The sequence below is a fragment of the Homarus americanus genome, unplaced genomic scaffold (genome assembly GCF_018991925.1).
Source record: "Homarus americanus isolate GMGI-L3 unplaced genomic scaffold, GMGI_Hamer_2.0 scaffold5589, whole genome shotgun sequence".
Taxonomy (NCBI): Eukaryota; Metazoa; Arthropoda; class Malacostraca; order Decapoda; family Nephropidae; genus Homarus; species Homarus americanus.
The window spans coordinates 7,073,506-7,092,731 of record NW_024736650.1 but is presented as its reverse complement, the minus strand read 5'-3'; the positions used below and the strand labels follow the sequence as shown (position 1 = coordinate 7,092,731).

The 19,226-nt window shown below is 38.9% G+C and overlaps 1 protein-coding gene across 1 annotated transcript; it reads right to left on the bottom strand.

The window, feature by feature from the left end:
- Nucleotides 1-6,741: 6,741 nt before the first annotated feature.
- On the bottom strand, nt 6,742-18,227 carry LOC121872255 (EGF-like and EMI domain-containing protein 1). Its single transcript, XM_042374922.1, has 10 exons — nt 18,186-18,227; nt 17,703-17,790; nt 17,073-17,192; nt 16,503-16,622; nt 15,741-15,872; nt 15,318-15,446; nt 14,165-14,287; nt 13,582-13,751; nt 10,371-10,490; nt 6,742-6,843 (listed from the first exon to the last, which is right to left on the bottom strand). Exons 1-9 carry the CDS (start codon nt 18,225-18,227, stop codon nt 10,395-10,397), a joined length of 1,020 nt encoding a protein of 339 aa, XP_042230856.1. The 3' UTR covers nt 6,742-6,843; nt 10,371-10,394.
- Nucleotides 18,228-19,226: the final 999 nt, after the last annotated feature.

The following is a 19,226-nucleotide window of genomic DNA, read 5'->3' as shown; positions in this document are numbered from 1 at the left end:
GACTCAACCTGGAGTATAACCGAGCTTCCTCCTGTGTTACGCTCTAGGCTCCTCCAGTATTACCCCTTAGACTCCTCCAGTGTTACTCCCTACAGTAGGCTTCTTAATTGTTAGATAGATAGATAGATAGATAGAGATTAAGTAAAATCATCTCACAAGTTCACATTGATTTGGCCGGTGAACTATCTACCTAAGAAACAGGTGTAATAATAATAATAATAATAATAATAAACGGTTTATTAATAGAGTTGCAGCCGGTGGCTGAAAATATACAGACTTACATTTGATTTAGACATAATGATATAATATGCATTGAATACATTTACAGGGCTGTACAGTACATAAATCAGGAGTTTTTTATTATTTTAACAATAGATGGGATGGTGCTGTTCTTATATCTATCGGTGCGGGCTCTTATGGGCTGAATTTTGTTGTAGTGGCGGACTGCGCGAGTTGGGTGGGGGGCTGCAGGTGGCAGGAGGTCTCGATGACGAGGGTGGTGCAGTAGTCCACTGCCAAACCTTTCCAGTGCTTGGTGGTGGAGGTCACTGAGGGATGGCATTTCCAGGGTGGAGAGAGCGTCGGTGTAGCCGGAGTATTTTGCGCTGAGCATAATTCTGCAGGCCCTTTTCTGTACCTTCTCTAGCTGACGTTGTTGGGTGGAGTTGAGAAAAGACGACCAGGCTGGTGACGCATACGTTAGTTTGGGGAGAACATAGGCATTGTAGATGGTCCTCAGCTATGGCGTGGGTGTCCCAAGTGACCTAAGTCGTCGTAGCATGTAGAGACGGTACGAGGCTGCCTTGACTGTGTTATTTACATGGGCCTTCCAGTCAAGTTTGTTGTCTATAGTTACACCCAGGAGTTTGGCAGACTGCACCAGCTGGAGAGGATGGGCACCCACTGTGACTGCTGGGGCTTGCACTGGAGTGGTGGCGGTATTGATGTGCATGACTACGGTTTAGGTGTGGTTGATGGTGATCTTGTTCTCCGTAGTCCATGCCTGTAGCCTGCCCAGGGTGCTTTGTAGCGATGAGTAGTCTGGTGCGGTGTTGTCCACTGAAACCCCCACAGTGCAGTCATCCACATACTTCCACCTGTGAGGAGTGTCCGATAGAGCATCGTTGATCAGGATGAGGAAGCACAGTGGTCCATTCTTGGTCCCCTGGGGAACACCGCAGGTGAGGTGTTGGAATGTGCAGACCAAGCCCTGATACCTCACTGCCTGGCGACGTCCACTCAAGAAATCAGTGAGCCATGAGACCAGGTTGGTGGGCAGCCCTAGTGCAATAGCCTTGTTGATAACAGTGCAGTGATCAACAAGGTCAAAGGCCTTCCTAAAGTCCACAAGGGCAACGGCCAGTGATGTCTTACGTTTCTGCAAGTTTTTGTGCAGAAAATCTAGAAAGCTCACCAAGCAGTGTGATGTAGAGGAGGTCCTCATATTGCCAAATAGTTGTGGATCAATTGACTGATAGATACTGGCAAATGCCCACTCAAAAACAAAGTCATCACAAAGTAGACTGGGTATGGGGGTAATGGCATCTGGCCTGAGGTCGTTAGGGGACTGTGGGGTGTGTGTGTATGTGTGTGTGTGTGTGTGTGTGTGTGTGATATTACCCCTCATCGACCAACTCATATTTCATCAACTCCGAAAATGTGGCTCATCGGCAGACCACAAGCAATAGTTCTCCTTTACATGTGCAGCGCCCGACCGTGGACCTTGAAGCTGTTATGACATAAGTTCAGGTCGACTGCATATATGGGCTACTCAACTTCCAGCTATTCGACTACTGATATTTAAAGAGTTTACTGTTCGTTTTTCATAATGTTTCGGGGTTTAAGTGGCAATTTCATTTTACCTTGCCCACTTTTTTTGACAGAGATATATGGCCACTGTTTGGACTTTGCAATCATGCTCCTGATGTTATCTATGTCGGTGATAATAGTATTAGCAAATAAATAACGCAAGTAAGTGTTGTTGTCAAATGTATTCCTAGCGATGTCCCCTTGCCATAGGCTGAAGATATTTGAATCAGGATGATTTGAACTGATGGAGGTTATATGACGAAGGAAAATTTTTAGGTGATAATGTTTAGTCCGGGATGTAAAATGTAGAGATTTTGTGGAGATAATTTTAACAGAGAAGACATTTTTCTTCACAGGTGGCTCGGAATGTACAAAGCGAATGATGGAACATGAAGATTCAAAATTATGGTATTTGTTAATAGGTTAATATTAAGGCAGGTTAAGTAAAGTTTAGTTCGGGTTTCATGTTTAGGTGAGGGAGGTTGGAGAGAGGGCCTGGAGACGGATGCGCTAGTCACTGGCTTAGTTCACGGTCACCCAGCGTGTATCGTCATCGTTCATGCTCAACAAAACCAAAATGGCTAAACAAGGACGAAACAAGAAACAGGATCTACTAGTTTGGGTGTCTTATACAAATGGATTGCATAAAGTGCATTGTTAGATAACACACTACTTCCTGGTGAACAATTCTCACCCCAACGTGTTTAGTGATGCCATGCCCCAGGGTCGGACAATAGTTGACAAAAGGATGTGCATGTTGGCCACAGTAGCGTTTTTGTTAGTGGTAGTGGTAGTTTGATCCAAATAGGAAATATATGGATGCATAGTTTGAGGAGACTTTGTTATATAAAACCATTTAATGATCAAAGACAATAATAGATAATGAGTTAGAGGGCCGAGGTTGAATCACCATGTGGGGGGGGGGAGGAGGTGATGGTAGTAGGAGCAAATCCCTGCGCTGTGGGGGAGGAGGTGTCTGGGCTGCCCTCTGCAATTCGTAGCACGATGCAGAGGTTTGCATATATTTAGTTACTCTTAAAATATAATTTTTAATGGGAATATATCGTAATCTTCGTCGATGATGTGTTGAAATATTGAAATATGATACTTCAGTGGTGCCTTAATAATCGTCAACCTGCACACTTCTGTCATGACCTGACGAGGCTACACCCGCCCTATACTTCGCTCTCCTGTGGCCTAGTTTATGACCCTGCAAATGATATCATGCTTTATTATAATAGGAATTGGTTTTTATGGTATGACCCTGTTGCTGAATGCTGTAAAACTGCGATATTTGATTAAGTAAACTGCTACTTCACTATAATAAGAAAAACATTACACCACATAACATACTACCATCATATGAATGTTATTTGACTGGTCCTAAGCATGAATGCACGCCTTATGAATGGCTTTTCATATGTGCTTATACAGCATAAACCATGGATGTTATATATACATTAAGTAAATATCATTGGTTCCCTGTAAGTGAGACCATGCGAAAACTACTTAATAAATACGAGGCATAAGAGACCCGAATAGACATTCGAAATAATGTGGATAGTTTTAGGCTTTATCATGAGTGTAGTTTGAGTGGAGGATTGTGGTGGTGGTGCTCACATAATACCTCAGAACCGTCAGGTGTCATTCAAACAAATATCGAACTTTGTATTAGTCAATAAGATAATAGTTACCTATTCGGTTACGTTACCTGGAGGGCTTAGACATAACATATGAAATCTACCCAACGTCATTATACCCACCTACTCACATTTAACATAATGCCTGTTTATCCATATATGACTTCTGCGATGCTATTGCATATTCTCTTATCAATACTATCATATCAGTTAATCTATCAGATGAAATAATATTGTATTCAAGCACACAACACTCATACAAATTACGTTTCTCTCCATACAACTGTACACATCGACATGCCCCATGCAAATATTGGCGAAAGTTAACAAGCAGTGTTGTATGTCCACATAATACAGCCGACAATAACATGTTATCGGTGTTTCCCAACTTAAACAAACACCACAAATTATAAAGTATCTGCATTCACATTATGAGGATCACTTACTAAACACGGTACACCTGTGCCATAAACTGTGCCCTGCGCTGACACCTCATCTATCCCCTTCTCCCGACGCTACCTCACCTCACCGTCTAATAGACAACAGATAGATAGTAATCTAATCTGTATTGAAACCCGTCGTAAACGGACACCGTTTGTAGAGGCCCCAGCCTTTCCCCCTATCACCCCTGGTGTAAGTGACAGTTGCTTAAGTTTCAGCAAGAGGAGGGAAGGATATAGAGGAATACAGTATGACCGATGACTGTGTGTGCCACTAGAGAAGGGAGATTGTTGTGTCATCGCAGTGGCATATTATTTCATAAATTCTGGACAGTAATATGCATAGAATGGCTCAGACCTGTAGCACAGTTAAGAATACCACCCTAATGTGCGGTAACACATTCTAGTCATAATCCTATGTATTTATATCCTTGCTTAATACACCCTGCGTCGTAACTGAACAGGTAACTGCTTAACCCTATCCCACCCCTCTAGCGCCCAATACTCTGACCCTACTCAACCCCCCCCGCCCCCCCGTATTATCCCGCTACCCACTTACATACCGACTCCAGTCCTCCCCGGACTCCCTCTCTCGCTTGCTCCGAAGGCTTCGAATTCAAGAGACGATACTCCCAGGGTTCACATCACACGGGGAGGATGGATTGAAAACGCTGATGGGTAGCAGTTGGAAGTGAAAGAGGCTGTACAGGTGACCCATAGGTCACACACATGTACAGGGTGACCCATAGGTCACACACACATATACAGTGACCCATAGGTCACACACATGTACAGGGTGATCCATAGGTCACACACACATGTACAGGGTGTCTCAAAGGACACACACACACATGTACAGGGTGTCTCATAGGTCACATACATGTACAGGGTGTCTCATAGGTCAAACACACATGTACAGGGTGTCTCATAGGTCAAACACCCATGTACAGGGTGTCATATAGGACTCACACACGCACACACACATGTACAAGGTGTCTCATAGGTCACACACACATGTACAGGGTGTCACATAGGTCAAACACATATGTACAGGGTGTCACATAGGTCAAACACATATGTACAGGGTGTCTCATAGGTCAGACACACATGTACAGGGTGTCTCATAGGTCACACACACACATGTACAGGGTGTTTCATAGGTCACACACACATGTACAGGGTGTCTCATAGGTCACACACACATGTACAGGGTGTCTCATAGGTCAGACACATATGATGTACAGTAGGGTGGTCCTTATTTTTCAAGTTTGGAATTTTTTACCACAGACCCTGCTAAAAGTGTCCATTTAGGACAAAAACATTGTGTGTAGAGTTATTTTTAAATATATTAATATTTAGAGGTTGCTCAAAGCTGTCAAAAATTAAGTAATCGATGTAGTCAATTACTTTGTAGCCGATTACGCCCACCACTGGTGCGTCGCATTTGGCACGATTGTGGTGAGTTTTTGCTGGTCGTGATTGATGATTGGGGAAATTAGAAACAGTTCTGCAGAGTATTCTCATTATTAATTTATATTAATAGTTAATTTCTTTATTCCTCAGGTCAAAATGGCTAATGCAGGAGTAAAAACACGAGAAAATGTGTATTTGATAAAGACATTATGTGATGACATTACAGGGGCTAAGTTACCTTCAAACAGGCAAGTGTTCCAGTATTTTTTAAGCCTGCACCGCATACAGAAAAAAACCCATCAGAGTGGCAGCTGGGGAAGTCACAGACAAAGTTCTTCAATTTTGGACAAAAGCAAACATTCCCGCACACCACAAACCAGATTGTGTGAATCAAGTGCACAAAATGTTTGACAAGTGGAGTAGTTTGAAAAAGAACTCTTCAAGAAAGACAGAAATTCAAAAGCAGAAAGAGAAAGAGTTCACTGATACATTTGAAGATCTCCTTGACATTGCACATGTGAATGCTTTGAATATGATGACAGTTCAGGAGGATAAGGATTTCTTAATTGCGCAACGAGAAAAAGGGCGTCGTGGGGTAATGTCATCTCTTGACAAAGTATTCCTGAAAAGACAGAAACGACGAGAAAAAACTCTCAAGAAAGCGATGAAAAGGAAGTTGGCTGCAAACAGTGCAGAGGAAGAAGCCAAAAAATGCCAGGCCATAGCTGTCTTGGACAGGAATAGTACGTCTTCTTCTGAGGAATCCAACCCAGTTCCTGGCCCATCAGCACCTCCTGTCAAGAAGCGTGGGCGAAAAGAAGTTCTAACTCCAGAACTTTCTGCAGCATTAGATCGGACGAAGTCCTTAGATAGAATGGCCATGCACATTGTCACCCAAACTGCTCGGAGTCTGGGCCATGATGTCAGTGAATTGATTCTGAATCGATCAAGCATCAGGAGGAAACGTCAGCATTATCGCAGTAGCAGGGCAGCTGAAATCCTTTCAAACTTCAAACCAGAGTCAGTTTTAATTGTTCACTGAGATGGCAAATTGATGTCTGATTTGACGGGGCATGGGGGCCATGTTGACAGACTCCCAGTTCTTGTCTCAGGCAATGGCACCTCCCAACTTCTTGCTGTTCCAAAACTTCCCTCTGGTACCGGTGATGAACAAGCAAAAGCTGTTGTGAAGGCTTTGCAGCAATGGCACATTGCAGACATCGTGCATGGCATGTGTTTTGATACAAGAAGCTCAAATACTGGTCACCAAAAGGGTGCGTGTGTCAAAATTGAGCAGTTGCTGGGTCGTGATTTGCTATATTTTGCCTGCCGCCACCATGTACTAGAACTTGTAGATGGAGCTGCTTTTGAAGCTGTAATGGGGCACTATTGCTGCTCCTGACATACAGCAGTTCCGAAGATTCCAAGCCAAATGGGAACAAATTGACAAGCAGAAGTTTGAAGACTCCTCCACCGACGATCTGGCAGAAGAATCAGTCAGAGCTGATAGGGACGATCTAACCAGCTCCATTGAGAAGGCTCTGTTGGAGACAAAGCAAAATTGAAATTGAAATATTTCATTGACCATAAAACTATTACATCAAAATGACAGTGTAGTATACTACTCCCACCCTCACCTTTGCCATCCATTTCTGGGGCTTACAAAGAGTAATAAATGTTATAACAATACAAGACTTATCTTTACAGCAATGAAATAGTAAATTTTGACATGAACACTGTACATCTTGCACAAAGTTAAAGGTCATACATATCCTTGGAGCAAAATTTTTATTACATTGCAAGAAATATTTTAATCTTTCCATTATAACTCATCCAACAAACTTGTTTCCGTAAAGTAGTGATCTCACTGTTCCTGTATGGTTGGATTTTTTCACATCCTAATACATAATGTAGTAGTGTGTGGGCATCCCTAAGATGACACAGTTGACAAGGTTGACCCGCCCCTCCACTTATCTGCCAGTTATATTTGTATCCTAATCTTAGTCTCATTATAACAGTGTCAACAGATTGTAAGTTAGTCCCGTAAGCTACATTGATGTTTTGTAAAACATACAAATAGTGCTGAAAACTCTCGCTACATATGGCAATCACTTCACTGCTTGCTTTTTCCAATTCTTTTTTTTCATTTCCCTCTTTATCGTTCTAATACTTACATTGCTAACAATATCTATATACATCTCTTCTGCAGCTTTTTTTTGGCAAATTTGTCAGCCATTTCATTTAAATGAATCCCCACATGTGATGAAATCCATATAAACTGCACAGTACATTCCATTTCTTGCATTACTATGACCAATCGTTTACAAATATTAACAATATGAACGTTACATGGATGTTTACAATTTGAATATAAGCATCATATATTTTGCATTAGACATAAAATTTTTAGATATAATGTTTACTCTGAGTAAATATGTTATCTTTTGTGCAAAATATATGACATTTATATTCAAAATATTCCTGGTTTTACAAGGAATCCAGCAGTGTCAATTATATTATCCTAACTTTAATCTGAGGTATTATTTAATACTAAATGTTAAAATTTAGTTTTTTCACCCAACATCTCTTGAAGGGAGGGTTGGTGGAGGGGATGGGTTGGGACGGACTGACCATCTGGCTCGGTTGGAAGAGGGGGGGGAGGCAAGGTGGGGTACTTTGATTGACAGATAGTGTCGTGAACAATATTTTTTTTTTTATTAACTGAAGATATTTGTTTTAGCTCATTAAATTCATACAAATTACCAGGCCAGAATATAATTTACATTGCTGGAATTCTTACAATTTGATGATCATTTTGAATATAAACATCATAGATTTTGCATTAGACATACAAATTTTAGATGTAATGTTTACTCTCAGTAAATATGTTACCTTTTGTGCAAAATATATCACATTTATATTCAAAATATTCCTGGTCTTACAAGGAATCCAGCAATGTCAATTATATTATCCTAACTTTAGTTTGAGGTATTATTTATTACTATACCTGGTTTTCCCCCCAAAATTTCTCAAGATGGAAGAGCCAGCGAGTGTAGTGTGAGAAGAGGGGAAGGGAGTCAGTCCATTATTTGAATGGACATTAACTTGGCGACTGCATTTCTCTATTTCTCTTAAGTATTAATTGTGTGCATGTACCATCATAAAATTAAGATGTTATTTTTACTAGAACATAGGTAATGTGTTGGAAAAGGTGGAGTTTGGGGGTCAGCTGGTCTCTATTTCATTTAATCCCATATGTTATGTTATTCACTTTACGCGTTTCTCACTTTCCGTGGTACCCAGTGGGTTACATTAACCGAGTAAAGTGAGGGTTGACTGTATATATATATAGGCTATATATATATATATATATATATATAAAAATATATATATATATATATATATATATATATATATATATATATATATATATATATATATATATATATATATATATATATATATATATATATATATATATATATATATATATATATATATATATATATATATATATATATATATATATATATATATATATATATATATATATATATATATATATATATATATATATATATATATACAGTGACCCCTCGGTTAACGAACTCAATCCGTTCCAGAAGGTCGTTCAATAACCGAAAAGTTCGTTAAACGAAACCATTGTTTCAATGGGTTTTTGGGTAATTGGTTCCAGCTCACCGAAAATTTCCTAAATTCAACAAAAATGGTAGAAAAGTTCACTTACTTTGAGGTGTGTATGTAGAAGGCTCCTGGATGATGATGATGATGATGGGATTTAGAATGGGGGTGGCGGAGAAGGAAGAAGAGAAGGCATTGGGGTGGAAGAGAAGTCACCCCATGGCGCCATTTCACCCATAAAATTTTAGCTCTCTTGGTGTAATTCAAGATTATTTTCTTTAAATCAACACTGCACTGCATTATATATTGTCAATATGTAAAATATATTTCAAAATGACCAATAACTTGCTTGGAAACACAGAAAAAAAGCGTTTAGTTGAAGAGAGTCTCAAGCCAGATGTTACTTCCAGTGAAAACAAAGAGAGACTAACGCCTGTTTGCTGTGTTAAGAGGCTGGATGCAGCGCATTAAACTAGTCACTTTACCTTCAATTATGTTCAATAATTGTTAAAATGACTAAAAAATTGAATAATAAACTTTTAAAATTATTGAATAGTATAAACTTCTTGATATTTACTAAAATAGTAAGGAATTTAAGCCCTAGAACCGATTAATGTATTGGCGGACTGATACTAAAGCTGGTTGCCCGGTCAGTGCAAGCGAAAACATGTTGAGGTCGGTTCGTAAGAATTTCGTTAACCGAATTTTTGTTTGTTAACCGAATTGAAGATCCTTATGGAAGGCAGTTCATTAACCGAAATTTCGTTAACCGAGGCGTTCGTTAAACTAGGGGTCACTGTATATATACAAACAATATATATACAGTATATATATACAGTATATATATATATATATATATATATATATATATATATATATATATATATATATATATATATATATATATATATATATATATATATATATATATATATATATATATATATATATATATATATATATATATATATATATATATACAGTATATATATATATACTGTATGTATATATATTTATTTTTTTATTTTTTTTTCCTGGTTAGTTGTTGGGTTACCTACAAAACTAATCAAATTTATACCTTTGCATTACTTAACTCTAAGCTGGAACTATAACATGAAATATTTTTGAGTTGTTATAATATTCCCTATTAGAACAAGCACTAAACACCATTGCTAGAGAACTGAACAGTGACAAAAATCTTTAATGAAGAACACCAAGTATAAAATGTAGCCAAACAGAGATGATGGAAGGAAGATGTGTTGACAGGACAAAATCACCTGAGAAGTCACAATGTGGGACACCTCATTTCACATTATGTATTCAAAATTTTGTCCAACTGCCCCTAAAACATCAACTATATGCCGACCTCCAGGAAACTGAAGTCTGAAATTTCAAAGGACTCCTGGACTGTACATATATAACTTACCATCACAGGTTCGCTGGTTAGGATTTAGACGGTAACCTGCAGGACAGAGGCACATGTTACTTCCAAATGTGTTGTGACAGTGATGTTGGCATCGCTCTCTGAAGGCACACTCATCCACATCTGGGAATTCAACAATAACTTTTAATTATAAATATCAGTGAATGTTAAAAATGGAATCTTATTGAAACTTTATTACACATGAGTGATCAATAAAGCGTAAAAGTAGTTATGGTAATGATAATTAAAATGTATATACTGTAATTGGTGATGTTAATGTAATGACCACGGTCTTACACGTCAGTTAACGCCAAAAGCAAATGATTCATATTACGCTCAATAGCCCACAAAACATGTAACTCGGCTTTCGTTTGAGTCCTCCATCTGAGGAGTCCGTTTTCTCATCACTTAAAGACACCTCAGTCCTCCGTTATCCCATTTTCTCTGACTTACTGAAACCAACCTCTCTATATAATGTATTTGAATGTGAGAGAGAACACCCTGGTTTAGAGTCAGCTTAGATATGTCGGTTTACAGTTGAAACATTCAAGATCCATTGTGAGTGGTGTTGAACGCTTCAACTGTCCTTATTGTTGGTAAGACGTGTCAAGTAAGTGAGTGTTGAGTCTGCCAGGACAAACGATACCCATCGGTTTCGTTTCCTAAGAATATCCATGAGTTTCTGATCGCGCCTGAAGTTAGATCATTTTGTCGCCCTGACATCAGAGAATCTGATGTTTATAGTTTAATTAGTGTCAGTTATCTATTTAAGAAAGTCATTAATTTCCTGAACTATTCTGTCAACTGGTATAATCTCCAAGATCTAACGTCTCCCTGTGAATAGCTCCTTGTTCGCCTCAGGCCTGAGCTTGCAGAATTGATGTTATCAACGTGTATATTCCACCTTTTCCTGGCAAGCTCAACCTCTGATTAGATTATATGAATAGACATAGGAAATTACCCTGGTCCGGAACACCGGAGTTCATAATTAAATATACGGTGATCCAACATGGTAGAGAAGGTATGTTGTGGGTAAGATTGAACCTTTCTGGCATCAATATGGAGGCCCAAGCCGCCCAGCGGGGGCACATATATACCTCTACACGAGGGAGAATCACGCATTCGTGACTCTTCTTCCACGTCTACAGGTATGTTCACGTGTGTTCCACGCCGCCATATTAACTCAGTTTGACTTAGTCATTTTTGCGAATATCAGTGTTCATGTTTCAACATAGTACCTTCAGTGCCAATTAAGTCAAGTAAAGTAGAGCTCTAGCTATCGTCTGAACCGGTGCCAGACGTATGTTTTGTATAGTGAAGTTAAATATTCACGCATTCGTGACTCTTCTTCCACGTCTACAGACGCTGTTGTGGGGGTTAGCAACACTCCTGAGGTTCGGGAGCCGCCGATGGGCACGATGTCTCTCGAAAGACGTCTTTAAGGTGGCGAGATTAGAATCCCAGGGCGAGATTCCTTGGCAGACGCCACGGCCCACCGCCACAGTCAACTTTTCCCGGGCCAGGCGCTCCGAGCTAGCGAGCGAGCCTGTAAACAACTCTGGCCCACTGACTCCGTCATATGATCATGGTCTACCCACTGTTCTTGGTTATATGTATGGAGCCGTATTAATATCCATGCTTGGGGATGACTAGCAGAAATATAGTCATCCCAGGTTAATTATTGAACCCCTGAATGAGAGGTCAAGGTACCAGGTGGTTCCTTGTGAAGTGATAAGAATTATGGTATGTTACTAATTGTGGAATTGCCCAGTGTGTTATGTATTCATCTGTAGTACCCATGAAAGAATAACCTGAGAGTATGAGGTTCTAACCACGAATTGAGAAGGTAATTTGTTCCTTGTTAAAGTAAGACCTGCGGGTCCAGGGTTATTGACAGTGTGTAAGCATTGCTAAATCTTACTTGTCACAGAAATACTACAACAGTATCCAATAGAGTAATGAATATTTGGAGGTGTTTAATGAGGTAATAAGTTCTTGAAGTGTTTGATGACTTAATAAGTTAATTTCGGTTCTGTTTAGCCTGAGTGAATCTAAGATGCATCTTCTCCACTCACTGTATTAATAAATACTGAGTTAGTAATCTGAGTATCACCACTCTACTCCTTCTAAACATTGGTTCCCAGAAAATAATACTTACTCACGTGCCTATACATCTACCACACTACCCAAAACCCTTCCATGAGTTCTGTTATATAATGAAAAGTCTGGGTGGTGGCAGCTACCCCTTGTAAGTATAAAAAGTGTTATACAAAGAATAACATGGTTCCCCAGACTAACCCATGTATAAGAAAGACATAAACAAAGTATACTTCAGAAAGGTAAGAACATTGAAACTGAGAATACAATCTATATGAAAGGAAATGAAAAGAAAGAACCTTGACTTGGAAAACATAAGTAGAGAAGCATAAGAGTTACTTATATAAGAATATAAGGTATATAGAGGTAAAGAACATATAAGAATATAAGTAAGAACATATAAGAATAAATATATATGTAAAGAATGGAAGGAGAATAAGTATATTAAACAGGGTACTCATTGGAGGAATGCTACACAGAACAAATAAGTGTGTGAGTAAATAGAATACTAACAGAAAACAGTAGCTGGATGGTAAATTATTGAAAAGAGAAAACTCGGCCCGTTACAGTAATACATCATACTTCTCACACTAGTTGGGATTAATGGGATCAAAAATGAGAATGTGTTTTAAGTGTTAATGGTGTACCGTGTATACTGTAAGTAGGGGGAGTGATCATGACTGCAGATGCTTTATGATGGCAATGATGAGAGGAGTTGTATTGTAATGGTAAAAATTATAATCAAGGTTAATGCCAATGGGTAATGTTGTTATGATTGTAATGAAATGTTTAGAGGAACAGACTTGGTGTTATAGCTGAGAACTGGCACTTAAGTCGTCCCCACAGTTGAACCATTTCTTACATTATCCATTTCATTACATTTTTTATTAAATGCTCCCATTGTAATTTATAATAGGATGAAGTTACTTCACAAAAATAACCTAATTTGTGTTGGATATCACGACAATGTACTGTACAGTGTAGCAAGGATAGAGGTTACTGCTTAGCTTGGTGTACAATTTAACACATGGCGTGGGTTTGTATTGGCCATCACAGCAACACAGCACTAGTAAGTGGAGTGTTTAGCAGTTAGCTTGTTATATGATCTCTTTTTTACCTTTGCATTCTCCATTCTTGTATTCAAAGCCTTTCGGAGAGCTAGACTGGATGTAGAACTTATGAAGGAGTTTCTCCTGGAACGCTGTGGTTGGGTAGCCAGGGTAGACAGGTCTCGGGCGACTAGGGGGGAGTGGGTAGCGGCACGAAGCTCCTCTATGTACTGTAGCCCTGCAAGACACAACACCCTCCAACTAGTAACATTAATGATCATTGATGCTTCACTCTCTATTTATTTATTTTTGCAAGAAATAAAACATTAAACTGGGTGTTTTGTATAATGAGGAAGCAGTGTTATACTTAAATTTCTACCACAAAGATCATATGTTTTAGACATTTTAAGTCAAAATGAGAACATAAAGCTTTAAAAATTTTATTTTATACTCACTGAACGCTTCTTTAAATTATGCATTCCAAAATTGGATTACAGTAACTAGAGGAACTAAGTGTTTTGCTCACGCTTGCAAAAAACAACTAAAATCCACAAATGAAACAAGTAAAACTACACCACGAGGTACTGGACAAACATTACGCTTCTAAGCTGCTATAAACAAATGTACAAAAAAAAACCCACAAACGCGCACCAACACAGGATTTCCCATCAGGCAGTCTTTGTTGTCCAAGAGCGCAGATACATTGGTAGGTCCCTCGTAGGTTACGACACTGGAAGTTACAAGGTGATGGGCTCGCCAGACACTCATTCACAACTACCAACAGTCAACACCAAGCAAGTGTCACATCATTATCAGGTTTACAACAGTAATGGTACTAAAATGAAGAAAATGATAATATTAGAGTTAAATGATTTCTTTTTTAAGCTAATATTCCTTTCCAGGCAACGACGGAGAGTGGTTGAGCAGATACTGACCTTCTGGAATTCTTAGTATTCTGGAGACAGTGGTTTACCTCACTTCATAACCCCTGTCAGGATGCAGGTCTGATGATCTGTTTTACTAATGACAAACACACTCACTATCACACACCCTTTGATTGTTACTATCACACACCCTTTTATTGTAGAGTGTACAAGGAGATCAAGCACATACAAAGCAATGGTGTTAAACAGAAAACAACTGTAATATTAGCTTGTGAATGTTTTACTCAAGTGATAGCCAACTAACATTTCAGGAAATGCTTTGAGAATTTCTACTGCATATTCTATCCCTTGAAAGAATATGAGAAACTAATATAATTGCATTAACTTGGTCTGTTCCTCCCTTGGTGTGATGAGTGATTCACTGCTCCTGTATACTTCTCCACAGAATGTATTAAATCTTTTCACTAATGACTGAGGATCTTTGCATCTTCTTCTGTTCTGTCTCCTAACATAGCTTTTCTTTCAGTTTAAACCTTCAGGAGCTGATGAATACTCCCAGAAAACTATGATTTTGTTAGGTATCTGTACATCAACTAGAAATTACAGCAAACTCTTATTAATACTTCCTTTTATATTCATTTAATCATAAGTGTGGTATTTTTTCCTATGAAGAACAGAAATATGCTATAATACCTGTGTCAATGGGAAGGAAAAAATTCATGTTATTTATGGTGTTCAGTGTAATCATATATAAAAATAATTACAATAAACAAGCTCAAATTAAAATGTGAACCTCTACTGGAAAACCCCCCAGATTTTTTAACTAAAGTAAATACAGGTATGGCATTTATTATATACATCTAAAAAAAAGGGATTTATCGTGAAAAAAGTATTCAGAGTTGAGAGAGGTGAAAACATACCAAGGCACGGCTGTCCTGATCCTGAAGAACTGAATCCCTGACTACACGAGCAGCGGTAAGAGCACCAAGTGTTTGCACAGGTCTGGGTGTAGTGGCATCCAGAGATTTCTTCAGAGCACTCGTCAATATCTGGAGACATAGAAAACAAATTTAGTAAGAAGTCCAAAACGTATGCCAATATCCCCCAAGGAGGTGGTGTTAAGTCCCTTGCTCTTTAATATACTGATGCAGCACAAGCTTGTTGTTGACATCCCAGTGTAACCCACTGAAGTTGTAATAGGTAGTTGAAGGTCACAGCTACAGTATCCAAATCTAGGAAAGTATATCAGTGCAGTAAATTATACAGTAAGTAGCTATTATACATGTTTGTGCAAATATGATACTGGTTTTATTTTACAAGAAATGAACAAGATATTTACAGACCTGTACACGTGCCATTACTGGCCTGGGTAAGACCAGTGGGACAGTGGGTGATGCAGGTATAAGAACCCTTAGTGTTGCGGCACTCTTGCCCCTCCAGACTGTCATGGATGTACGAGGCACACTCATTGATGTCTGCAAAACACATACAATACTGTGCTGTACTTATCTTAGTGAAATATAGATGTAATTTTATTGATATATCCCAATTCTACATAAAATCAGAGGTGCTTGCTTATATACAAATAGTTTATTTATTTGCATACAATTACAGCAAGGTCTCATACAACTCAAGTATATCCAGAGAGGATTTGATTATACAGTATAGTACAGCACAGTACACATTTAAATAAATATGACTAATTATGCACCAAATGCTGACTAAATTTCATTAGGAGCACATTAGCGTGGCCACTCAGCATCCCCGACCACATGCTTACTGCTGCTCCCTTCTCAAACATTGGTCACATCTGCCCACCAGCCTTGTCTAGTGACTCGGTTTGTTTACAACACCTTAACCACACTATGTCATCTCACCATCAACAGTCTGCTGGTGGTGGTGTTGTGTAGAAAATAGTAAATTTGGATAAGAAATGAGAGGGTCACTCTCAGGCATACCAGTTACAGTGTCAATGAATCGACCATTTGCATTATTTGTGTGTGTGTGAGACGATTCATGCCAGTCTTAAAATTCATTTCAGTATAACAACAATCTACCTACTGTATGCAGTTTCCAGGTGGAGAGGATGAAAATCTGCGACTCACCTTTGCAGCGACCATTAGGTAGGAGAGTGTGCCCTTCAGGACATGTACATCTGAAGGAGCCCACCGTATTTTCACATCCATGGGTACATGGGGGATGGAACTGGAAGCACTCATCAATATCTGGAAGGAACACTATGTCAATGAATGTGGGTCCCGTGGCTTGATGGCATGTTACTATACAGCTCACTGTATACTAAGCTGTTGGTGCACAAGGAGGCAGTGTTACTGGCACTGCACTAGACTGCCTACAATTCCCCAACAGTAAAGTTAGGCACCCATTTACAACCCTTTGGAAATGTGGTGAGTGATGTATCCACTTACACACTGCACACCTTTGATATAAATTACTGTGTTATACCTAATTGTGTATATTTGGCATGGGTGATTCTATGCATACAGTCACAAACAGGAAAACTTATGTACTGTACTGTATACAGAGAAAAGAGTATAAAAATTTAATAAAAAAAATCCTTTGCTGAAATTACTCTTCCTTGCATGTCATAATGCTCTAAAACTTTCAAAGCTAGTTTGTATTTACATGCAAGAACATAAAAACATACATGCACTCACCCAGACAGCGACTCTGGCCAACGAGCCTGAAGCCCCGGCGACAATCACATCGGTATCCACCAATAAGATTAAGGCATGTCTGGTCACAAACATCTGGCTGCTGCTGGCACTCATTGATATCTATTAAGGCAAAAAAGAACCTGATAATTATTACAAGTAGAGTTTGTCTATTGTAAGAGAGCTTGTCCTGATTATCAAGACCATTCTATACTATATTGGTAGGAGAAGCCAGACATTATTTTCTGCTGAGACCGGCACTTCTCACCTACATTGATCAGGCTCAAATGAACACCATTTAAACAAGTAGTTGACTCAAAATCCAGTGAATTCCCGATCATTGGCCGATACACCACAAACTTTCTTTGCAGTAACTTTAAGTTCAAAGGTGAATCTTACTTGTTGCCAATGTACCAAACTGTCTGTTCTGGTTCCTCTGCTCTCACATAAGTGTTCTGATTACCCGGCATCTTATTAAGGATTTTTAAGGAAGATAAGTGTTAAGACTCCTACCATATAGTTTGAAGAGATTCCCACCATAAAATAATTGAAAGAGGCACATTTTAGTGCAGATATAAGTTGTTGTTAAATCACCAGGATAGAATTAAACGAGGAGAGAAGAGGATAACTAACCCTCACAGGCCGTGCCCGAAGACGTCCTGTGTAGACCATGACGACAGGTATAGGTGCAGTTGTAGGAGCCAGGGGTATTGTCACACTGCTATCGTGATCCACACACATTAACCATGGAACACTCGTCTACATCTGTAATGTACCGGGTAAACTGAAGTCAAACTCTCTATCATAAAGTGGAAAACCTGGGCATGGTGGAGAGACATCGTTACAGAAGAGAAAGACTGACAGACAGTATGCAGAAAAAAATAACGAACAAGTAATATATATACTGTACCAGGAAAAAGGAAAGTGCTTAAACAAATCTTTTATGTACTTTGTCACTTCACTTACCGAGGTTTATGAAAATATATATTAATTGTTAATATTCAATAAAAGCAACTAAAAGACAAGCCATGAGAAGGTTCAGTGAGATCAAACATTAATAAAGATGAAAAGAATGGTTGTGTCAAACTGAAAAAGAAAACTCATCTGGGCAGTTACATTCAGTTTCATGTCTTTGATGCGAACTCTCAGAATACTCATTTTGATATTAAGAAGAGATTGATGTCGAGTGACTGACTTTGACACATATAACCATCAGGACCCAGTGTGTAGCCCGGGGTGCAGGTGCAGAAGTAGCTGCCGACAGTGTTGGTGCAGCCGTGGGAACAACGACTGGTGGACGTCACACATTCGTCATTATCTCGACAATATGGTCCCGATTTATCCAATGTGAATCCCGAAGGACACGAATCTCTCGGTGACCCCGGAGATATGTTGGTCGACACTATGAGGTTAAGTTCAGCTTGGCTGTTCCTGCAATAATTTAAAAAACACATCAGTCAAATTTGGAATTTCAATCATTTAACACATGAATATTCCTCAAGACATGCAAAGAATTATAAATGTAACTACGGCAGATAATAAATTTAAAAAAGTTTACTGAACCAAATTACAGTACATTTAGTAACCATAGTCTAATGAATTAGTCTTTATTCTTTGGGAAACTTCATGATCTATCTATACTGCGTATAAGGAAAAGAATAAACCTTGAAATTAGTAAGCTCCACATGCATACAATTCCACATGCTTCCTTGTGTATGTAATTTCAAAATAACATGCGAATACAACCTGTAAAATTATCCTAATCCATCAGCACACAGCGTCTCCACGAGGTAAAGCATCCTACCCAGCTGAGCATCATAAGAAATAGTTCCAAGCATAAAGCAGACGGTACTCCCCGACAGAGAAGGTACGAAAGGATGTAGCAAACAGAGAGCCGCCACCTGTCTATACCTAGTTCTCTAAGGATAAAGGATATTCACATTGAAATTAAGAATGATTTACGGCAATGTCAATAAATATTTCTTAACCCTTAAACGACAGCCATTATGGGTGGATGCTAGCTGTAAGGACAACGGTTAACTTCAATGGATATTTCACGTTCCTCTTGTTTTGTTTTTTTTGTTTTTTTTGGCACATGGGAATCCCTAGCTGCCATTTAAGGGCTAAGAGATTCATTTCGATTTCTCTGATTAAAAT